This window comes from Helianthus annuus, chromosome 10 (genome assembly GCF_002127325.2).
Source record: "Helianthus annuus cultivar XRQ/B chromosome 10, HanXRQr2.0-SUNRISE, whole genome shotgun sequence".
NCBI lineage: Eukaryota > Viridiplantae > Streptophyta > Magnoliopsida > Asterales > Asteraceae > Helianthus > Helianthus annuus.
Window position 1 is genome coordinate 153,825,672 of NC_035442.2, and position 25,315 is coordinate 153,850,986.

The window sequence follows — 25,315 nt, forward strand, 5'->3', positions numbered from 1 at the left end:
TTGATTTTGTGTGGTTTAGCTTGTTTTATATAACTATATGCTTGGAATTGGATTATTGCAAGAGTTTGTGTGTTTGCAGGTAAGAACGCGTAAGTCGGTGAAGATACGAGGTTTAGAGAGAAAGCGGATCATGTGAGATGGATGAATGCAGCTGTTAGAAGTACTTGGATATCTTTCGGGTCAAACAATAACTTGGAATTGAAAGTTTTACGAAACATTAAAGTTGAGGGGCTGAATGGTGTCATTATTTGAAAGTTAATAATGAATGGAAAAAGGGACTTCCTGATGGGCATGATATTCACGAAAAGGAGGCAGCCAAAATACAATTTTTGGGAGCTTTTAATTCATGATGAACATCACATCATTCTCATCAGTTGGTAGCAGCCATTAAACACAATTCTTACTTCTCATCATCAAATATTGGGCAGCCAAGATACATTAACAAAAAAATGGTTTGCACGTGTTTTTTTTTTTGGAGCAGATTATATGGGTTTTAAACCCTAGTTATAAAAGCAGATATCATCATCATCGAGTGGGGGGATTGGCAGCCATAATACACCACTTCGAACTCTTAATTCATCTTGGCAACATCATCATCATTCAACACACATCTTCCGCAACATACCGAATCAATCATGCATTCAATCTCTTACCAAGCTATTGCGGATTGTTCGAACATCATGAGCGGCTAGTCGTCCCGTGACCATCTTAGGGACTAGGGTTTATGTTTGAACATCGGGTTTGCGTATGTTACGAATTTTTGGATTAGGATTCGGTTAAACCTTCGGTTAGTCGTTCCTATTGTTTTTGTTTTGATTAAACAATATTTGATTATCGTAATCATTCTTGTTCATCAATTATTTGGTTTGTTCATCAACAACCGGGACTAAATTCTAGGATGTCATTGTTTTAAACCTTTAATCATTGAACTGGATTATGTTTATGAAATCTAAAATTGGTAATTAATTGGATTACTATTCATTTGCATCAATCTTTCGGTTTAGATCGTGGATCATTGCAATCAAATATATTATTCGTTAATTATGTATCAAAACAAGTTTTCAAATCATGTCTATGTGATTTCCAATTGGTCGTAACTAAGTAACCTGATTTTCTGCATAACCTGAAAACCCGGAGATTGGTCCACTTTCTCTCATTATTGGTTATAAATACAATTTTACAATTGTTTTCATAATTAATCTCAAAAACTGCAAATAGCAATTAGGTTTTAATTTAGATATTAGTTATAAACAACGAGCTTTCGTACTTTCCACTGATTCCCCGTGGACTCGACACCCTACTTACCCTTTACTAGTAAAAGGTGAATAGGATACTTTCACTTATATTTTTGACCAACCTTACCACATCGATCAAAATGGCGCCGTTGCTGGGGAGTCGGTGCGCTTAGTTTAGTTTGTTGTTTTTTTGTAAAAATTCAAAAAAAAAAACCTAAAAATTAAAAAACCAAAAATATTTCTTTTTGTTTGTCTTTTATTTGTTTGTTCCGTATTATGCTTGGTTTCTTGTTTGTCTGTGTGCAGGTGATTCTCGTGTTGCATGCATACCAGGTTTTCAAAGAAATCCTCACCGCTCTTATTTGATCCAGAAATTGAGAAGACTGCTCGACAAAATCTAGTTCTTCTCCGTTCAGCAGTGAAAACTAAAGCTCAGTCATCAACAGTTGCTCAAGATCTTGAACAAGCAGCTCACAAAATGGCTGATCAAGAGCCACAAAACCAAGCCCAAAACGATCCAATCCCCCCCATTCCAGATCCACCAATCCCTCAAAACCAAAACCAGCCTAATAACCAAAACCAGAATCAACCGCCACCACAACCATTTCCACAATTCAACCCAGGCCCACAAAACCAACCTGGAAACCTTAATCTCCGACATGGGGAAATTATTCGCCTTAATCAACCACAGCATCAACACGGGTATGATGAAGGTTCCCAACGCAGAGAAGGTAGCGTTCATACTTGGGAATCTGGTTGGGAGGAGGATGATTACCAAAATCAGTATGATGGGAGATATGCTGGTTACAGATACGATGAGGGGTACAATGTGAATCAAGGCTATCCAGTACAACAACAGGTCAATCAAAGAAATCACATCCTGCGCCCGATTCCACAGAATCAAGTTCAACATGGAGTCCCGTAATTCAATGCGGGGAATCAGAGAGCTAATAATCGGTTTGGGGGCGATCAGATACAGTTTGTTGATGGTGTCCCACAAGTAGTTCAAGGGGCACCAATTCAAGACGTTGAAGGTCATTGTCGACCCGTTGTAGTACCCAACTCATCAGCTATAGTTACACCGGTGGGGAACAATAATCGACCTTTCGAGGTGAGGCCTCAATACTTAGGCCATTTGCCAGAGTACTATGGAAAAAGGACCGAAGAACCATACTTGCACATTGCGAGTTTTGATTCGATTTGCCAAACTATAGGAGGTTCAGGGTTTACGAAGGATGAGGTGAAGATGATGCTGTTTCAGTTCACCTTGAAAGACAAAGCTCGACAATGGTTCGCGACATTACCTCCAGGTAGTATATACACTTGGCAAGAGATGCAGCAGGTGTTTTTGGAGGAATACTAAACTATGAATAGAACTAGTGAAGCTCGGGATGCAATCAGAGCATTCCAGCAACATTCAGGGGAACCGTTCCATGAGGCGTTCACAAGGTTTAAGGAGTTGCTTAGGAAATGCCCACATCATGAAATTCAGACATGGGAATTAATTAAGGCGTTTTATGATGGGCTACTTCCTGATCATGTAAGAGATCTTATAGCCATTAGCAATGGTACGTTTATCACAAATACAGAAGTTGTGGATTGGGCATATTTGGAGAGACAAAGTGCCACTTCGAAGAGACAGGCACAATCTAGCAGGAGGGCAAAATCGAGTTCAGCAAAGTCGGTTGATTATGAAGCTGAGGAGCGGGTCGAGAAGTTGAGGCACCAAAACTTATTGCTTGAACGACAAGTGGCTCAGATGAAGTTGGGAAAGGGAGCCGAAGTTAAACCCGCCCATACATTTTCGGTGTATACTGAGTGTGGAGAGTTAGGGCATCAAGTTGGAGAATGTGCTGTACTGGGTGGTCAGACTGATGAAGTGAATCAAATCTATGGTGAACGAAAGCAATATGATATGAAATCGAATACATATCATCCAGGTTTGCGAAACCACCCCAATTTTAGTTACGGTAATTTTGCTAATCAAATGAACCCTAATTTCCAGGTACCCATGCAAGGAGGCCAGCAGTATCAGAGTCGTCAAGATAATTACTCGCAAGGTAATTACCAAAATCAGGGTCCATATAATCAGGGTACCCAGCAAGGGAACTCCTCAAGTGCTAGTGGTGGAACGAGTGATGACAAATTGGATGCTATTATGAAGTTCATGAAGGACGTCCAGAAGGATAATGAAGTTCGGGACAAAACTTCCGAAGCAATGCAAAAGCAGCTGGGGCAGTTAGCAGAGGATCTAGCTCAGTTGAGAAGAGATCCAGGTAAGTTGCCAAGCACTACCACAGTTAACCCAGCACATCAGTCATCTAGCACGAAAAATGGAAGAAATGTGCACATCAACGCAGTAAGTATTTTTCCAAATTCTGAAATTGGTAGTGTCACAATTACTCCACCATCACAATTAGTTGAGGAGGTGGTGGAGGATGTTGGTAATGGATCGGACTCTCAACATGATCGGGACCCACCAAGGGATGAAAGGTGGGAAAGTTTTAAACAAGCTAAAATTAATCTACCCTTACTTGATGCGATTAAAGAGAGTCCCGATCAGGTTGAATGTCTCAAAGAGTTAAGTACCCAAAAACGACTTCACAAGTTTCCTAAAAAACTTGATTTGACTGCAAATGTGAATGTCGTTTTGTTGGGTACCCTTCCCCCGAAACTCCAAGATCCAGGAGCACCCATTATTTCAGTGCAAGTGGGTGAATTTAAAATAGAAAGGGCACTGTTGGATCTTGGAGTGTGTGTTAGTATTCTACCGGGGAGTCTGTATGACCAATATGATTTTGGTCCGCTACAAAAAGTCAACACCACCGTGGTGTTGGCTGATCAGACTCCCATGTGTCCGAGGGGGATTGTAAGAGATGTAATTGTGAAGGTAGAAGAGTGTTACTACCCAGTTGACTTCTTAGTGCTTGATTGTGCCACAAGTTCAAAGAATACGCACCCTCCAGTCATTCTGGGTAGACCGTTCTTAGCGACTGCTCATGCCATTATCAATTGTGTTGATGGAACGGTAAGTATGAGGTTTGGTGACCGTGAATTGCGGTTAAATGTGTTTTCGGATGCGACTAATCCTCCAATTTCAGGTGAACACTCAAAAGCTGAAAATGGTGAAGAAATTGTCTCTCCTGCAAAGGAGATTCAAACCAAACATGAGTGTTTTATGGTTTACAGGTTTGAAGTGGCAGGAAGCGAAGCAGTAAGGAAAAAGGAAGGTGTGGCGCATGAGGAGTTTAAAACTGACAAAGGGAAGCCACGAGGGAAGAAGAAGAAAAAGAAACCGCCTGAATGTGATAATGCAAAACGGAGGTTAAAGTTATTCGGTCCAATGTGGAAGACAACGGATGACTTACTGGAGCATTGGCGTAGTACATACGTAGAGGCCATGGGACGCAAACATCCCACTCGACCACCATGAGGGTACATAAGGTACGGTCTGGCTGAAGACCTATAAACTTAGCGCTCTCGGGAGGCAGCCCGAGGATGTAGAGTAGTGTATATTTGTTTTGTTTTTGCATGAGTACTTTTGCAGGTTATCAGGTTATTGATCTCTACGGATGCAATGGTCCAAGTGTGGGGATGTTTGGTGAAGTCCCAATACGTTCTAGTTGCAGTGGCGGACAATGCACGGATTAGAGTTCAGTCAAAACTGTCCATACCCAATCTCCATTTGGACGGGGATGATCTGAACACTAAAGGTAGATATCAACCTGAGTACTTGTTGGACACGGCCGCGAATGGAATGCTATACGGTCGTGGTGGAACATGACGTATGAGGATTATACGATTAAAACCAGGGTAGTCTGTTCCACTTTTTATTATTGCTTTTTTATTCGTGTTTTTGGTGGTGTTAAACTATGTAGTGTTTAGGGAATGTGTTTTTGTTAATTATGTTAGAAAACGGTCGCTCATGATGTTTGTTAGTTGGTATTCCCGGGTTTGTTTTAAAAGCACTATACATTGGGGACAATGTCGCCCAAGTGTGGGGATATGGGAAACCCGGGAAGGCAAAAGAATACAAAAGCTTAATAAAGGTTGAAAGTGATTGAAAACGATGAAAAGCGAAAAAAATTGAAAATTTTGAAAATTTTAAAGAATTTCATCGCCTTAAGTGAACTAAATGGATATGAAAACCGAACGTTTCAATCACTAATGGGTTCCTTGCCGGTAGTAAACTAGCGTAGTCCCTTGTCATGGTCGTTCCTTTAAGTTTCATGAGAGTAGGTCTGACAGGTGTTTTTAGGATAAAAGAATTGAAAAGAGATGTCTATTTAGGGGTAACATGCTTTAGATTGCATATGCTACGTGTCGGCAGCCTTTTTACCCTTCTTTGGTGAGAATTTTGAGCCTGTAGACTGATAGAATGATTAACATATTGAATTCATTTGTTGAGAGCAGGCCGCGTGTTATTTTGTGTTAGAACTTGTATGATTTGATGCATGCTGAGACTGTGGTTTAATATGTGCACGTACATGATAAAGGCATTTGGATATCCCTTAAACCCGTTGTGTTTGTTCTTTGTTTACCTAGTTATCACCCTTAGTAGCCTTGTTGAGCTTATTTACCCTTTCGTTTGTCCACCTAAAGTGAATTGTTTGATACCGACCGTGAACAACAAGTTTTAAATAATTGAAAAAAAGAGAAAACAAAAAGGAAGAAAAAAATAGAAAAAGAAAAAGACAAAAAGAAAGTGTTGTGAATATTGTTTATGTTCTTGGGTAGAAACCAACCCAAAAGTATGTTATGTTTGCAAATAAAGTTGTCATGGTTGGTCATTTGTTTGTTCGCCACAAAAAAAGAAAAATATATAAATAAAAACCGAAAATCTTCCTAGCGTTAGCCTAAGCCCAAAACCGAAAGTCCTTTTGATATGTGCCATGTTATACGATGCAGTGGAGGTATGATTATTATACAAGCCTATGATTACAGGATTTCATGTTTGGTATTGAGTGATATAAATGCTAGCACATTACATGCTAGTTCAGTTTTTAAACCGAGAGGAGAGTTTATTGTAAGGGGCGTGTAGCATGTGTTCTAATCCTAAGCATGTTAGTTTTGAATAAACAAGTCTTAAGTTTTAGAAATTGCATCAATTGCTTGTCGGACTGTTAATCTCGATTGTGTTAGTCTATGGAACGGGTATGACTTGGGACTTAAACTGTTGCGTCGGTTAAGGGGTTTAGAGGTATTGTTACGATGGTGAGTAATTCCGTAACGGTTTGCTTGAGGACAATCAAAGGTAAGTGTGGGGATGTGATGTAGAGTGTGAAACATGGGTATTTAAGGGTTGATTTTGTGTGGTTTAGCTTGTTTTATAGAACTATATGCTTGGAATTGGATTATTGCGAGAGTTTGTGTGTTTGCAGGTAAGAACGCGTAATTCGGTGAAGATACGAGGTTTAGAGAGAAAGCGGATCATGTGAGATGGATGAATGCAGCCGTTAGAAGTATTTGGATATCTTTCGGGTCAAACAATAGCTTGGAATTGAAAGTTTTACGAAACATTAAAGTTGAGGGGCTGGATGGTCATTATTCAAAAGTTAATAATGAAGGGAAAAAGGGACTTCCTGATGGGCATGATATTCACGAAAAGGAGGCAGCCAAAATACAATTTTTGGGAGCTTTTAATTCATGATGAACATCACATCATTCTCATCAGTTGGTAGCAGCTATTAAACACAATTCTTACTTCTCATCATCGAATATTGGGCAGCCAAGATACAATTTTTGGATCTTGAAACTCAGTCAACAACATCATCATGATTACATAGATCTTGAGGGATGAGATTTTTGACATACAAAACTTTATGAGGGCATTTAATATATCAACACACACATGCAGACATTTGGTTTGAGGAGCACAAAAATTCACAGCAAGGATTACATGCTTCTGGCCGGCTGAGTGGGTACACACACGTGGAACATCATCATGAGTATATTTGAGGACATCACATGGATCAATAGTCAGAAGAAAAGGGAATCACGTGAATCAATTAGAGGCACATGCGTTGGCTTTGGTGGCATGCACACATAAAAAGTAACAGCAACTTTTGTTTGAGGCTTACGGAACTAATCCGTAACTTACGGTTTCGGGCGGAGCTTCAAAAAAAAAAAAAAAAAAGAAACAGTGAATTGGGATTGCGGCTTACGGATTTAACATGAGACTTACGGAATTTTGGCAGCTAACATTAATAAAAAAATGGTTTGCACGTGTTTTTTTTTGGGAGCAGATTATATGGGTTTTAAACCCTAGTTATAAAAGCAGATATCATCATCATCATCGAGTGGGGGGATTGGCAGCCATAATACACCACTTCGAACTCTTAATTCATCTTGGCAACATCATCATCATTCAACACACATCTTCCGCAACATACCGAATCAATTATGCATTCAAACTCTTACCAAGCTATTGCGGATTGTTCGAACATCATGAGCGGCTAGTCGTCCCGTGACCATCTCCGGGACTAGGGTTTATGTTTGAACATCGGGTTTGCGTATGTTACGAATTTTTGGATTAGGATTCGGTTAAACCTTCGGTTAGTTGTTCATATTGTTTTTGTTTTGATTAAACAATATTTGATTATCGTAATCATTCTTGTTGATCAATTATTTGGTTTATTCATCAACAACCGGGATTAAATTCTAGGATGTCATTGTTTTAAACCTTTAATCATTGAACCGGATTATGTTTATGAAATCTAAAATTGGTAATTAATTGGATTACTATTCATTTGCATCAATCTTTCGGTTTCGATCGTGGATCATTGCAATCAAATATATTATTCGTTAATTATGTATCAAAACAAGTTTTCAAATCATGTCTATGTGATTTCCAATTGGTTGTAACTAAGTAACCTGATTTTCTGCATAACCTGAAAACCCAGAGATTGGTCCACTTTCTCTCATTATTGTTTACAAATACAATTTTACAATTGTTTTCATAATTAATCTCAAAAACTGCAAAAAGCAATTTGGTTTTAATTTAGATATTAGTTATAAACAACGAGCTTTCGTACTTTCCACTGATTCCCCGTGGACTCGACACCCTACTTGCCCTTTACTAGTAAAAGGTGAATAGGACACTTTCACTTATATTTTTGACCGACCTTACGACATCGATCAATGTGTCGTGTCTTGCGATGTGTTGATCTAGTTAATTTAATAACTCTTAGCACTTATTAGGTGGGTTAAATTAATAACTTTTAGACACTTTCACCTAGTTTTAAATTTATAAGAAATGGTTTTTACGTCTGCTAGACACACACAATAAGCAAGGTAAGAACCAAGTATCGAACCCAAATGATAAGATTTTTAATAGTTAACTTTAAATTACCAACTGGTTTAATTAATTATGTTTTGTTATTTTTATATTATAAAACTAGAAAATAAAAGCAAGTAATAAATGATTAGTATAGAATATCAAGAGCACGAAGAGTGTTGCTTTGGATCTCCGAATCCACTTGGTATGAATTATAATTATTTTATTGGCAAGAGATGAGGTTAATTAGCTCAAAGACCTGACTCATAGCTAAGGTTACCGACGAATTTTTATTAGATTTACAAAATGTGACTTTAAGGTTTAAATAAAATTAGATTCGATTAAAGATAATCCATTGCCTAAATATTAGATAAATGTTATTTTTAAGGAACAATCCCCTAATTTTGGGTTAGTTACATCCAGCTTCTCTTCTTTCTTTTACATTGTTCACATGGCTAGTGCTCCCCACGGGTACTATTGACACTTGTGATTAATTAGGATGATTGATCTTTATTTAATGGGTGCCGTTATAATAATAAATATATATAAAGACATATAATATTTTAATATGGGTTCACCAACTCTTGGATTGCGCCAAGTCTAACATATAGACCGTGTTAGACAAGTCACAAGACCAAGGTTTGGCTAATCGTCGAGGCCTAGCATATAGACCGTGCAGGCCAACAACGATATTCTTGATAAACGAGGGTTGATCACAAGATGTGTTTCCACAAATGGGTCAACTACTTCTCCAATATCGGATTTCTCTTATTAGTATACAGGTTTGTTACACACCATGAATGTACTAATAAGTTTCACCTCCTTTGGTTATCAAGAACTCCCACGAGATCAACTACCAAAACATTGAAACCGTCTCATCGAACTCTATGATGTGAGATTTTAGGTTTTTGTTTTTAGATGTTTAGCTTGTAGATTTTAGACTTTTTGTTTACATCATTGTGTTATTTTATTTATCATCGTGTCTTATCTATATTTGCGCCATTGTGTCTTTTTTGTGACTCATTGTGTCTTTTTTCTTCGACATTGTATTATATTTTCTGGCATTGTGTTACATTTTGCGATCCATTGTATTTTTTTTTTAAATTTAGAAACCTTTATAGAATAACTTTAATATAGTAGTTAAAAAGAAAAAAAGTATTTGTTCAACAAGAGAAAAAAAGTTTTTGTTACCTGGGGGATGGTTACGGTACAAACCATATTTATCCTACAAACCGTGAGAACAGATTCTAACACTTAAAAATGTTAAATTAGCAAATACTAAAACAATACATACATAAAAGTAACACATTTAAATTATATTAGCACATGAAAATTAATCAAGATAATTGATTTTAGCACATATGTGGATGATATCAACACTTTTTTTATGAAGAACTAGGTTAGTTCCCCGTGTGTTACACGGGTTGAACAATTTAAACTATATAGTATTAGATATTTCCTATAAGACCATGGGTAATGGTTAATGCCCCTTAAGAGTCATTTTTTGCCACATTATCATTATAATGCTTCATGTAATGTTTAAAGCTTCTCAATGCCCTTTCATTTATTAGTTTCTTTGTTTTTCCTCCTTATTGGACATTATTCTAGAAATGCTCATCCCTCTTCATGCCCCTATAATGCCCATAGGGGATGGTGTAAGGGCATTATCAAAATCTTTCACGCCCTTATAAAGCCCCATTACGTATGGTCTAAATGCAAAACAAAGACAGAGACATTTACATACCATATTGACATAAATGAGTTAATATAAATGTAACCCATCAACTCGTACATATTAATTAATGTCGTAGAGTTCGATAAGACGGCTCTAATGTCGGTTGAATGAGGTCAATCAGAGTCTATTTGATACCATTTGTACGACTTCTTATTTTTTGAATCTTTGTATTTGATTCTAAACCTATTATTAATATTATTGATAATAATTTTAGTTATATATATCAATAATATATTATATATATATATATTAATAATATATTTAGTCTAACATATTAATATTATTATGAATTTCGAAACTTGTTTAGCTAGGATTGAAGATTCTATTGAAGTTTTAGTTTAACAATAGGTTATTAAATTAATAATAAGAATTTGTATTAGATTAGATTAAATATTATTATTATTTGTATTAGATTAGATTAAATATTATTATTATTATTATTATTAGTATTATTAATAATTTTAATCAATTAAATGAGAGAATGACAAGTGTCACAAAACATGTTTCTTTTATTATATAATATAGATATAGATTATATCAGCACATTGAAAACAAAAGGAGGATCCAAATAAAGAATTGATTGCTTGTTAGCATAATTATAGGGAATTCTATAATTGATATTATTTAGGTTATTATTTTACCATTTCTCTATAATTTGTTAGTGGTAACATAACACTTTTTAAATAGTTCTTGCAGTTTGTATACAAAATGGTGGTTTGTATTCGATCATACTCTTTGTTTTTTTTTTTTGAACGGTGACTTTCTTTTTGAGTGACCCAATGTCACACCACCTAAGTGGCGGCCCTAACCAAGATCTGCCCAGACTACGTTGTCTTAACCGGGCCAGCGCTGGGTTGGTCAGACTTGGTTACGGCGTATCCCGGAAACCGTACTGCCTCCACAGGAGATGCCTCGCTGAAGTAACAGTCGGATGAAAACTGGGGTGTGGCTCAGGATCGAACCCCCTTTGGTGGGTTTGTCACCATCATTGCCTAATATTCACCCCAAAATGACATAAGTGGGAATTGAACTTGAGTCTATATTGGAAAACCCAAGTCTCCTAGTGAGGGGATGTTAGACTATGGGGTATGGGGCGGGAGTTGGGGCGTGGGTTGGGTACAAACGTCCAAGTCACCACCCCAGGTGGGCTTGGGTTTCAGCATGGCCCGTTTGGCGTGGGATTCAGCCCGGCGTTGGGCAGGGCTGCTCACATGACATGGCGAAACCTCATTGGCCAAGAGCACTAGCCATGGCGGAACCCCATTATGATGTGGCTTGGCCACGCCACCCCAGCCACGCCCCACCATACCCCTTTGAAATTGGCTTTTGATCTTGGGTGTGTAAGATGGTAAATGACTTGATTGATTTTATTGATATGTTTGATTACAATATATAGAGATCACAAGGAACCCTATAAACCTAATCGAGCCTGTGGGCTTACACTAATAAACCATAGTTTAAGAATGCAGTCCAATACTCCCCCGCAGTCTGAGCGGTAGAAAATCGAACGCTTAGACTGGAAAAAAAACAAACAAAACAATAAAAATAAACTAGTCTCAATCTCGGTTCTTGACTCGTAGCTCCAATAAATCCGTATTCTACTTCACATTAAATCGGTGTACGGCTTCCACTGCTTTAGTTTCTTAGTTCCCGGAATAATAACACAAGATAAGCAAGATCCCAGTCGGTAGGGGTGTTTAAAAAAATCCGGATCCAAAATATTCGAAAATCCGTATCCGAAATATCCGAAATTTCGGATATCCGAAAACCGGATAATCCGAATTTTCGGATTCGGATATGAATTTCAAAAATTTCGGATAATCCGATTATCCGATATCCGAAAACTAATTATTTTTTTATAAATATATATAGTATATGAGCATTATATTTAGTTTGAAGTATTGTAAAAATTAGTAAAAAAAGTAGTAAATAATTGTATTCGTATGAATTTATGATTGTTATAGTTTTAAATGTTGGAAATTTAGAAAATCGAATATAAGTTTAGTTTTAATCTATACACGAAACAGATTTTTTGATTTTTTTTTATAAATTTGGATATCCGGTTAGTTATCCGAGTCTGTATCCGAAATTTCGGATACGGATTCGAATATCAATATTCATTATCCGAAATTTTCGGATATCCGAAAACCGGATAATCCGATCTTGAACACCCCTACCAGTCGACCATGGCAAGACGAACAAGGAAGAAAGACTGTAGAAGACAACCGGCGACCATGGTCGAGCGCGGTGTGTCTAAGAGAGATGGTGAAGGCCGGTGACCGTGGTCAGGCACGTCTTCAAAAAGAACTGAGATCCGTAGATCAAAGAAAGAGATCTGATCAAACCGTGGTTTGATAGGCTGAGATCGGTGGCGGCGGACCGGTGAACGAAAGAAAGAAAGAAAAGAAACAAATAGACATCTGGCGACCGTGGTCGTGCAGCTGTGTGTCGAATCGAACACCGATGACCGTAGTCAGGCGAGGACTTCGAAAAGAAGTGAGATCCGTAGACCCAAGAAAGATAGAGGGCGAAGGCCGGTGATCATGGTCAAGAGGCAACAAGAGAGAGAATATAGATCCGTAGATCTAAGTGATCAAACCGTGGTCTAAGATTGATGGCCACGGTGACAATGAACGACACGGATGCGGACCGTAGTACAGCATGTGATGCGGCAACACGACTGGCGGCTAGTGGACTATAGTCCTACAAGGAGCGGCTCAATGAAAAGGTGGCACCAGATGACCGTAGTCAGATCTGGGCGGCGAAATGGCTCGAGGGATAACCAACGGCATAGGACCGCGCGTCTCAGACCGATGGCATGTGGCTGTCTTGTTAACAGCGACAGAAGCAGAATCATACTCGATCAGAATTTTAATCGAAAGAGAGGATAGTGGTTTCGTATATTAAAAAAAAAGGTCAATGGATGATGAGTATGCATGGAATCCATGAATAAATTTCAAGCCAATGATATGTAATCTCACCGTTGAATAAAAGGAAGATATATTCCAAACCAGGGAAATATATTCCACACCAAATATGTTTTGATTATGTGGGCCAACGCAAAAAACACCTATCAAGATTAAGGAGATAATAAACTGATCGTGAGTGATTTGCGTTTGCGGTGAAACATAACAGTGGCTTGAAATAAAAGATTTAGGAAAAATGGCTTTGAATCTAGAACCGAAAGAAAATGACTTTATTTATGACTGGAACAAGAAAACAAGGGAACACAACTGGAAAAAAAGAATGATAGAAAACGAACAGGGGCCGGACAGGGCGGTGGCAGTGTCGGCACGCCGCCCTGTCTAGGGTTTTTCTCAAGTGGTGACGGCTAGGGTTTTATTATTTTTGTGTAACGCGGCGGAAACGGTATAGAGCGCGGGCTCTGATACCATGTAAGATGGTAAATGACTTGATTGATTTTATTGATATGTTTGATTACAATATATAGAGATCATAAGGAACCCTATAAACCTAATCGAGCCCGTAGGCTTACACTAATAAACCCTAGTCTAAGAATGCAGTCCAATAGGGTGCACCATACTCCACGTATAGCACCATGTCTCTAACCCATACCCCACGGTCTTAGAGCATTCACATCCAATCCATCATATTTTCACCTTAAATTACACTAAAAAACACTATATTTTCTCTCTCCTTTTCAATAAAATAATATTTTTTATACCTTTATCATTACCTTTTATCTCTCCTCCACTCACAACCACTTTCAAAATATATTAAAAAATTATAGGGGTGAACAGTGTCCCCCCAAATATACAGATGAACAGTAACATTTTCTCTCTCCTCCACTCACAACCACTTTTTATACTTTTTATATTTTAAAAACACCACACACACAATTTGATTATTTGGATGTGAATGCTCTTAAACCGATGAAACAACTTATTGCGTGAAAAATGGTAATTTTGATTTTCGAATCTTGAGATCTAGCCCCATACTAGAAAGGTCCGTCCAAATCAAAATAAAAAACTCCAAAAATTAAAGTGTAATCGATCATCATCACCATTTGATCAAAAGACAACCGGGTTCCAAACGACCTAAATCCACTTGAAGATTCCTCCAACTATCAACAAACAACCTTTACTGCAATTATTTCAATCATCACCTTCACCTTAATTCGATTCACATCCTTTTTTCTGTTGATCCAATTACGATGCCTTCAAGACGAAGAACGCTTCTCAAAGTCATCATCCTCGGTGACAGCGGGTCAGTTCTTCATATTCACCCTTTCAATCTTAATTAGGGTTTTCTACTTATTTTCAGTTCACAATCAGCAGTTGATCTCGATTATTTGTTTGATTTGACTTTTGTGCTGGTCAAATTGATTAATTACTGCTTCATGAATAAATCTGTATGCTGTAGGTTTAAAGATCAGGAGTTTGAATATCAAATTACTAGAAATGATTTAGGTTTATTTTTATATGAATTTTTGTATGCTGTGAGTGTGAATATTCATAATAATATGTGTTGCATGCATCTTGTGTTGAACATACACAAATTTATATATTTATGAAGTGATCTGCTTACAATTTTTTGTTTATGTGTGATGCAGGGTTGGAAAAACATCCTTGATGAATCAGTATCCTTTAATACCTGAATCTATTAGGGTTTATTTGATTTTCACATGTGTTTATCTGCATTTCTTATGTCATGTGCCCAAATATTTTCGAAGGGGTGTTTCGTTTTTGGATATGTGATTAATGGTGAGGTGAACTTGTTATGGTTGGTTTTGTAAGAAAATGCGGTAAGAAAAATGATTATTGCGGCTTTTGTTTCCCTTGATGTTCGAATTTAGATATGTAAACAAGAAGTTTAGCAATCAATACAAGGCAACAATCGGTGCTGATTTCTTGACAAAAGAAGTGGAATTTGAGGATAGGCTCTTCACTCTACAGGTTAGTCGTTAGTTATGCTGATTTGATTGTGACTCGTCTCCCTTTGAATTTTGAAAGCATTTTGAACTCATTTTGAACTCATTTTTATGTTTGAAAATGCTTTAAATTGATTCATTTTCCCTAGTGGTTTATTTTTTGTTTAAGCTAAAATTAAGATCTATTCGTTTGTGCTGATTTCGTGTGGTGCACGGTTAAAGTTTATTAACCGACTTTTGGATCTTTCTACATTTCTTTGCTAGTTATCGACTTATTGTTCTAATAAATAATGCAACGAGCTCATTAAATAAGGGCTCGTGTATAAGAATATTAGGTGAGTGCATGACCGGCATAGGAGTGAATTTTCTTCTTAAATTTCTTCACACCCCATTGAGATAGATGCTTAATAGACTAAAGTTGAGTTGTTTTTAAGTGACATTTGCATAGTATATGATGAAGAGGGCATAATACATCAATTATATGAGTGATTCAATTAAAACACGTGATTTTGTAGCTAGCCCGCTAGCGCTTGTGATATTATTCATTCATACACCGAACGTCTGAACTACAAATTGGTTCTTCGGTTTTTAGTGAACATACCTTTTCGGTTTTTAATCTCTAACAAATTAGAGAAATTGGTCCTTTGGTTGCCAGATGTTGACAAAAATGGCATCAAATCGATCATGAACAGATCGCAATAATAATGACAATATCACCATTTAAGATAGGCTGATCTGGACCAACAGGACCGGGTGTATCTGTAAATGCATCATTCGTAAACCGATACTGTTCTCTTGCGTTATTTCTTGATATTTTAGGTTTTGACCTACACATGTAGTCAAACTTTTGTTCTTGCAGATATGGGATACAGCTGGACAAGAAAGATTTCAGAGCCTTGGAGTTGCTTTCTACCGAGGTGCAGATTGCTGTGTTCTTGTGTATGATGTGAATGTGCAAAAGTCATTCGATAATCTCAACAACTGGAGGGAAGAATTCCTTATTCAGGTACACTGACAAAAAATTCGTAGATCAAATTCAAATGTACTGAGTGTAAGACCCAGCAATTTGTTTCATGAACTGATTGCCAAAAAAATGTTGCAGGCTAGCCCTTCGGATCCGGAAAATTTCCCGTTTGTTGTTCTGGGTAACAAAGTTGACGTTGATGGTGGCAACAGCAGGGTGGTAGGTGTTTGTGTTTTCAGTGGGAATTTTTTTTTTTTTATGTTAATTGTGCATGTTTTGAATGCGTTGTTAGTCGTGACGATGTAGGTTTCTGAGAAAAAGGCTAGGGCTTGGTGTGCCTCGAAAGGGAATATTCCGTATTTTGAAACGTCTGCAAAGGAGGGGATCAACGTTGAAGAAGCTTTTCAAGTCATAGCTAAGAATGCCTTGAAGAGTGGGGAAGAGGAAGAAATGTAAGTTCCGAATCGACCCCTTCTCTTTTCGTATGTGTGCGTGCATGCGTATCGCATTAGCAAAAACAATTAAATGATTAATACTCCTGCCATGTTAAGAGATATGTATCTTTGACTTATTGTCACCTAGAAAGTCAAAATTAGGGGTGTTCATAAAATGTTAAAAACTGGTGATCCGCCAGAAGGTTCGGCTGGTTTGAGATTTTTGCGGTTTTAAGGTCCAATTAGGGCTGTCCTTTTTTATCCGAAACCCGGCCAAAATTCAAAGCCACCCGAACCTGAGTTAGAGAATAACCGAAAACCCGAACCCGAATAACCAAAACCCGACCAACTCGAACCTTAAATGGGTCAGTTATCGGGTTACTTTTTCCCAACCCGAAACTCGAAACCCGAATAAAAACCCGAACATCAATTGTCTTTTTCTATAGATGCGGTTTGATTTGGAGTGTCTTGTATTTGAAACATTAAGTTTTGAGACTTTTGAATATTATCTTACCATATTTTTAAATGATGTTTGAATTGTGATGATATTTTTTAACAACATGATATATTTGATGATATTTTGTGAAAAAAAAAACATTATTTTTTTCTTTTTACATCTAAACTCGAAAACCGAACAACCAGACCCGAATTAACCTGAACTCGAATAACCCATACCCGAACAACCCAAACTTTAAATGGGTTGGTTATCGGGTCACTTTTCCTAGCCAAAAACCCGAATAACCCGACCCGAAAAACCCGGAACCCGAAAAATAAGCCGAAGAACACCCCTAGGTCCAATGACTGTTTGGAACTTGGACTGGCCGTGTAATGGTTTACAACTTTACATGGTCGTATAACCTTTTATTATTTATGTATTTTTTTTTTCTTTTTTAGAATACTCGGTAATATATATGTAATAGAGCATTCACATCCCTTCCACTAAATATTTGTGAGTGTGTTTTTATATTATAAAAAGTGGTTGTGAGTGGAAGTGAGAGAAAATGTTACCATTCATCTGTATATTTGAGGGACGCTGTTCACTCTCTATATATATTTTTTTTAAATATTGTGAAAGTGGTTGTGAGTGGAAGAGAGTGAAAAAGTAACAATGAAGGTATAAAAAATATTATTTAAATAAAAACGAGAGAGAAAATATAGTGATTTTTAGTGTAATTATAGGGTATATATGGTGGAAGGAATGTGAATGCTCTATATTCATGAATAATTTTTTATCTTTAAAAATTAATTCAAACTAACGATTTTGATTAAAAAAACGTTTCAAACCGCCAAACTAGCCGACCCACCCGGACCACCTGATGGTTTGTCGTTTTATGAAACTCTAGTTAGCGGTTCAGCCCATACAAGGCCATTTGACGAATGGGACTCTTGTGTAGAAAAGGATCAGTTATAGCGATACTTGTTGATATTTGACTTGCATTATAATTGGAGTGTTCAACACTAACATAATGCTGGTTTTGTTGTTGAAGATACCTGCCGGATACCATTGATGTAGGAAGCACCAGTCAACAGAGGGCCTCTGGATGCGACTGCTAGAGATCAATTTCCATTCTTTATAAACTTTGTATCCGCATTACTACAAACACATTTGCTGCATTTTCATGACTTTATTTGCATGGATGGTTGAATTGTAAATTTGGTTTGAAGTTGTTTTGTGGAGCCTGCCTGTGTGTTTAACCTTGATGTTATTGCAATCTCTTCCTTCAAGTTGTGATGTTAAGAGCTAGTTATATTGATTAATCGTCTCATGTTTTGAGCCGGGTATTGGCTAAGAGGGTTGTGGCTAGAGGTGTAAAAAAAACCGGTTTTTGGATTGAAACCGGGAAAAACCGGAACATGTTTTTTTTAAAACCAGTTTCAACCCGAACCGAACCGGTAGTTTGTATACCGGTTAGTATCCTTGATCTTTGAAACCGGTTTAGAAACCGAACTGGTTTAAAAAAAAACCGGTTTAAACCGGATAAAATCCGGTTGGTACCAATTGGGGTTCTCATCGTATAACACGGTTACAAAACCGAACTGGTTTTTTGCCACCAAAAAAATCCGACCGGTTTAAAAAAGAACTGATTTGTACACCTGCAGCCAAGCGAACCACTTATGCATCTGAACTTGCTTAAGTGTGTTGGGTGGTGTTGTCCACTTGTCCTTGTGGTTGTTCTGATGTGAAAATTATTATTATTTTTAAATACGGCAAATACTTGTATACGACTTCTAATAAGAATTGGTCTTGAACCTATTATAACCTTTTGGTTAGAAGGATGAAAGGTTGCCAGGTTTGAAATTAAGTTTTCATATTATCTTTTTTAAAATACATAGAAATGGGATGATTTGTCTCTTAACCACTAAAACAAGTCATGGTGTTCACGGCTGCATGGTGTATTTGGAAGAATAGAACGAGGTTGTCTTCTCGGGCAAGTCGGTGTCCATTGCTGCCATTCAAAATGAGGTTGTCAAGGGGCTTCTTATGGATTAAGAATAGGTTGTCTTATAGAACTGTTGAGTGGAAAGATTGGTGTAATTGTAAATTGTAATATTAGTTGTTGTGTAGCCTAGCGCCTTGTTGGGTTTTGGTTTTTAATAAAATTAACCGTTCAAAAAACCCCACTAAAACAAGTACTCATTTGATCCCATATAGTGGGTATTGTCTACCGGTAGAAAGGGATGCTTGTATAAATCATGTCACGTTGAGAGGTTGAGTTGCTGAATTTGAACATGACTATTACATTTATTTGTGTCAAATATAACATTCTTACCCTAAACACATTTAAAATTGTGTAACCTGAATAATACTCATATTTAAATAAGTCAAACGGGTTAGTGGATTATGTGTCAAAGACATCAACATGAACTAAAGGCCAATTAGATTTTAACACCTCTAACTTTGAAGAGTTGGCCGATAACACCCGCAACTAACACTTTGATCTGTGACACCCGAAACTTTTAATTTTGTTTGTCATTTCACCACTCAGTTAAAAAATGACTAACTAAGTTAGTCTTCCATCCTACATGGCATCCTACGTGGACTATAATTGCAGATGTGGCACATTCATGGTATAAAAGCCATCTTCTTCTTCGATTTTAACCCTGCACAAACAAGGGAAACCCTAAATTAAGGCCATACGCATGAATCGACCCAAATCCAAACCCTAATTTGCTTCCTAGTTTGATCATCACGAGATCAGAGCAAACCTTCAACTTATTGGCTGATCGACATGTCTACTTCTTCCAACTCTTCATGTAATACCAACCGAATCCCTAAAATATTCAAGGTGGACATGGATGGGAAGTTGTATTGTCATCACGAGATCAGAGCTGTTATTCGTGTAGCAGGAAGGAGAAGTGTTCGATGTGGTGCTGAATTTTACGGTTGCTCACAATGGCCGGTAAGTCCTGTGTATCCATGTATTGAATTTAAACTTGTTTTTGAACTGACGACATGATGTTGGTTTGTAGCGAGACGACTGCAAGTTCTTTATGTGGAAAAAAGATTTCGACAAATTATTCGATGTTCATTCAACTTGCAGCTCAAGTGCAGTTACAAGAAGTGATGCTATGACCGGGAATGAATATAATTTGCAATTGCGGAACAACTATCTCAAGAGAACAATATGTTGAAACAACAAATTTGTGCGAAAGAATTCATGTTGAAGCAGCAGTTTGTGTTTAGTTTGTTTGTTATCATTGCCATGTTGTTTTACGTAGTGTATCGAATTTAACTTGTTTTTTATTGTAAGTTCTTTGAACACATGAATGAATGTAGTGAAGTTGGGCTTTGATGTCTTTATTTGTACCATATGTGCAGACCATTAGACCATTTGCAGACCACAAGAGACTTTGACTTTGAAACAAGTAAACAACTACCAAAACAAGTGTGCAGACCATTTGACCATTTGAAACCACATGTGCAGACCAAAACAATACAACACATGCAGACCATTTGACCATTTGAAACCACATGTGCAAACCAAAACAAGTGTGCAGAATATGCAGAATGACCATATACCCCTGTGACCATATATATGCAGACTAAAACAAGTGTGCAGACCATGCAGACCATTTGACCATTTGAAACCACATGTGCAAACCAAAACAAGTGTGCAGAGTATGCAGAATGACCATTATACCCCTGTGACCATATATGCAGACTAAAACAATTATGCAGAGTATGCAAAATGACCATTATACCCCTGTGACCATATATGCAGACCAAAACAAGTGTGCAGACATAAGTTAACTGCAGAATGAGTTTAACTTAACTGCAGGCATAAGTTAACTGCAGAATGACCAATCTACCCCTGTGACCATATATGCAGACCAAAACAAGTGTGCAGACATAAGTTAACTGCAGAATGAGTTTAAGTTAACTGCAGACATAAGTTAACTGCAGAATGACCATTCTACCCCTGTGACCATACATGTGCAGACATAAGTTAACTGCAGAATGAGTTTAACCAGTTTAACCATTCAAAAGATTCAGCACAGCAATCATAAGTTTACATAGTCATAAGTTTACATAGTCATTACACAACCAACAAAAGATTAACCATTAACCATTCATAACATATTAACTAACTGCAGCCTTCTCCGTTGGTCTTCCCCTTTTACTTGGCCTTCCTCTTTTAGTTGGCCTTCCCCTTTTACTTGCTTTTTTCCTTCCGATTTCTGCCGCATTTTGAGAATCTGTTAACATTAAACAAACTTAGGAAACAATCATATAATCAATAAACCAACTGAATATATTGAGTTCACCTTTAACTGTGCATTTTCTCTTGTTGTGACCTCTTTCTCCACAAATCCCACATGTCATTACGACCCCATGCTTAGTCAGTTTGCCTGGTTTCTTGGGATCCTCATGAGGGTCCCTCTTTCTGTTTTTCTTAGGCCTACCAGGTGCCTTTTTGATTGGAGGTGGATCCATTGGATAATCAACCTTCGGCCAAAACTTTTCACTAGGCAATGGTGGGATTGAGTACTCATAAGTTCTCATGTATGTTTCTTTGTGGTAACATGGGTCAACATAATCCTCAGCATTCTTATGCAAAAATCCAGCCACAACACACACATGCTTACAAGGATACCCCCTTAATTGCCACTTTCTACATGTGCAGGTCTTATTTTCCAAGTCAACTGTAACATCATCAACATCTCTAACTTGAAAAACCTGATAAGATGAGGGGTATACCTCACACCTAAAGGCTGCATCTTTTGAGAAATCAAGTTTCTTCTGGATATTGGGGCAAATGACCACATCTTTGGCTTCCATTTCAGTTCTTTTGATGACTAACCTACTCATGATTTGAACCCTAATGTCCTCTAGCATGTATATAATATGCTTTGACCTTGCAGTTATGATATAACCATTAAATGTTTCTGCCATGTTGTTTACTATGACATCACATTTAGTGTGAGTTTTCAAGTAGCACCTGTTAAATGCTTTGGGATCCAGTTTTAAGATTGCCTCTACTGCATCCTGGTTTATAGCCCTCATTTCATCAATGGCTTGGAGGTAATCAGGTTCACAGTATGCTCTTGCAGCTTTCCAATACAATTCCTTGAGCTCCTCATCCTTAAAATTCTTGTGCCAATTTGCATAGATGTGCCTTGCACAGTTTCTATGCTCTGCTCTTGGCCAAATAAGTGCCACAGCATTTAAAAGACCCTGCAGATAAATGATTATTAAACTTAGACATTACAGCAGAAGATAATTGTTCATTGTAATAATTGACAATGGCTACTACCTTTTGTTGATCTGAGATGAATGTCCATGCCTCACCACCATCACTTATACCCAAACACTTCCTGAGCTCTTCCATAAACCATTCCCAGCTATCGTTATTTTCACCATCTATAACTGCCCATGCCAATGGATACATCTGATCATTAGCATCTCTGCCAACTGCAGTTAACAACATCCCTCCTAGGAAGGTCTTTAGAAAACAACCATCTAGACACAAGACCTTCCTACATCCAGCTAGAAATCCTCTTTTCACACCATCAAAACACACAAAGAGTCTGAAAAAAGTTTCACATGTGGCTGTGGGATCTAAGTTAATGAAACCTGGTGGTGCAGTAACAAGCACAAATGTTGATGTTGGGTTTACTTTTTTCAAAATCTCCATGTATGCACCAATTTTGCTATAATGATCCCTCATTGATCCATGAAGTTTCTTATGGGCACATGCTTTAGCCTTATAGGCCAACCACTTGGTGATTATTACTTTATACTTATGTTTCACAGCCAATATGATTTCCTTAGCCGATCAGTTGGGCTTGGATTTAAACACTTGCAGGAACTCATTAGCTATGAACATTGCAGTTAGCTGTCTATTCTTTACCATGTTTCTTTGGCAGGTATGTGTATGCTTCACTCTCTTTACCAAGTAACACTCTTTCCCTTTATGAAGTGAACAATGTATAAAGAATGAACACCCTTTAACACAATTGACAACAATACGGCCACATGCAGTCTTTTCGCTCTTTGCAAGGTACAAGTTCCTACCATTAGCTACTGAGTACTGCCTCACTGCCTCTTTAAAGGCCTCCCTTGATGCAAACCTTATTCCCACCTTCCAAATAAATTTCTTCCAATTTGTATGTTCACCTACAGATGGGACTGCTTCCTTGTACTTCTTGCCCCTGATATCATCATCCTCACTATCACCAGGTGTTAAAATGTCCCCGTCAAATTCCTCGTAACTACTGTTTCCATCTACCCTTGCCTCTTCACTTTCATGCAAATTACCCTCAGTTTCATGCAAATTACCCTCAGTTTCATGCAAATTACCCTCTGTTTGTCTTTCATGTACTACCTCATCAAGCACTTTCTTTTTGGCTTCCAAATGTATCTTGGTTGCCTCTCTAACTGCATGTTGTGACTGTATCCACTCAACATCCTCTTTGTCTGACTCTAATCCAAGTACATCATCTGCAGCTTCCTCTTCATCACTGGTCTCAACTAGTTCATCATAATCTTCATCATCAGAATTTGACTCTTCATCTTGCACGATGAACTCACTATCTTCACTGTCCTTGTCTGCTTGCTTACCTATTGAGTTAGAGCTGCATCCAGGGGAAACCCTAGAAGATTGGGCTTTTAGTTTACTGGATTGGGCTTCAGGTTTACTGGGCTGGGTAACAGGGTTACTGGGCTGGGTAACAGGGTTGGGCTGGGTATCAGGTTTAATTGGCGTAGAACTGGAGTGGGCTTCAGGTGCACTCAATTGACGTTCTTGAACAAATACTTCCATAAATGTTTCACTCCAATTAGAAACCTTCTTAACCAACTCCAACACATCTCTATCATCACAAAAATGCCTAATTTCACCATCATCCGCATCCAACCCATACATATGAAAGTTCCTTGATTTATAGCATTTCGTTTCCAATGCATAATCTGCTAGCTCAAAGTATGAAATGTGGTCTACATCAACTTTAATTAACCTAGATTCACCCCCAACATACTGTGGTACACCAAAACCTAACTCAATGTAACCACCATACCTATTAGACTAATAATCAGCCCTAACAATCAGCTGAGACTTATGATAATTAGAATAATGTTAGCCAAGATTTATGCTTAGCTTTAGAATAGAGATTTCCATATTTACCTGTAATCCTCTATTTATACTCTTTATGTATTCTGCTAATTCATATCAATAAAACACATAAATCTTTATGTTTAATATGGTATCAAGAGCCTGTCTCTGACCCTAGCTGCTGCCTCTTTTTTTTTCTGGCCACCGCCGGACAGCAGCGGTTCAGCCGTGAGTAATATCTCCGGCCATCTACTCAACAAATTCTCTCTTTAAACAGCAGTGACACCCATTCCAGTCTTCATTATGGCCACCCTTGCCCTCTTTACCACCCAAGAAAAGACCATTCACAACTCTCACAAGTTCGCCTTTACCCTCTCACCCTCAAATTATGACTATTGGAAAGCAATGGTCGAACCATTCCTTGTCTCCAATTCCCTGTTTGGTTACATCGATGGTTCCATACCCTGCCCATCACCCAAAGTTTCCGCTGATGCAGCCGCTGCTGATACGACGCCCATGTCCGCATGCTTATCATCTCAACCGTGTCTGAAGCCTCCTTCCAACATGTCCAGGGCACTACTTCTAGAGACGTTTGGCTGTCTCTGGAACGTGCCTACGCGCCTCAAACCGCCTCACATGAGTATACCTTGAAGACCCGACTCTTGAAAATGGCCATGAAAGGCGATGAGAAAGCTGTTGACTATTTAACTCGTGCTCAAGAATATGCAACAGCCTTGGCTAACATCGGGGAGCCCCAGAAAGACAAAGATGTGGTGATGCTTACTATTGCGGGCCTTCGGGAGGAGTACAATAGCTTAAAAGGTAATCTGCTTGCTCGTAATCCACCTGTTAAGTTTAACGAATTATATGGTTTATTGACCGACCATGATTACATGATTACTAAAAACCAAGAACCACAACCCTCCCTAATACCACAGGCTTACAACAGCACCACAAAACAACCTCCCACCATTAACAACATCCAATCTCAACTCCAAAATCTTCAACTGCTCGCTGCTCAACTTGGTTATCAACTACAGCCTGCTCCTAACACCAACCAGCCGTCCCCAGCCTTCAGCCCACAACCCCAAGCTTACTTTGCCCCACGGTCTTACAACAACAACCGTGGCAATCGACGTGGTACTTATCGTGGCAACTCACGTGCAAATTCAAATAGGGGCCGTGACAATTCTGGTAACAATAGACAATTTTCTTGGGCTGCTACAC

General features: G+C 38.1%; 3 protein-coding genes across 3 annotated transcripts; 2 read left to right on the top strand and 1 right to left on the bottom strand.

Annotated features, from left to right (window-relative positions):
• The first annotated feature begins 2,601 nt into the window (after positions 1-2,601).
• On the top strand, positions 2,602-4,668 carry LOC110882912. Its single transcript, XM_022130801.1, has 2 exons — positions 2,602-3,949; positions 4,052-4,668. Exons 1-2 carry the CDS (start codon positions 2,602-2,604, stop codon positions 4,666-4,668), a joined length of 1,965 nt encoding a protein of 654 aa, XP_021986493.1.
• Positions 4,669-14,191: 9,523 nt separating this feature from the next.
• Positions 14,192-18,260, top strand: LOC110886071 (ras-related protein Rab7). Its single transcript, XM_022133832.2, has 7 exons — positions 14,192-14,473; positions 14,820-14,846; positions 15,063-15,162; positions 15,997-16,143; positions 16,240-16,320; positions 16,408-16,553; positions 18,023-18,260. Exons 1-7 carry the CDS (start codon positions 14,421-14,423, stop codon positions 18,087-18,089), a joined length of 621 nt encoding a protein of 206 aa, XP_021989524.1. The 5' UTR covers positions 14,192-14,420; the 3' UTR covers positions 18,090-18,260.
• Positions 18,261-21,117: 2,857 nt separating this feature from the next.
• LOC110882913 lies at positions 21,118-22,705 on the bottom strand. The gene is made up of 3 exons (XM_022130802.1): positions 22,292-22,705; positions 21,303-22,212; positions 21,118-21,233 (listed from the first exon to the last, which is right to left on the bottom strand). Exons 1-3 carry the CDS (start codon positions 22,703-22,705, stop codon positions 21,118-21,120), a joined length of 1,440 nt encoding a protein of 479 aa, XP_021986494.1.
• Positions 22,706-25,315: the final 2,610 nt, after the last annotated feature.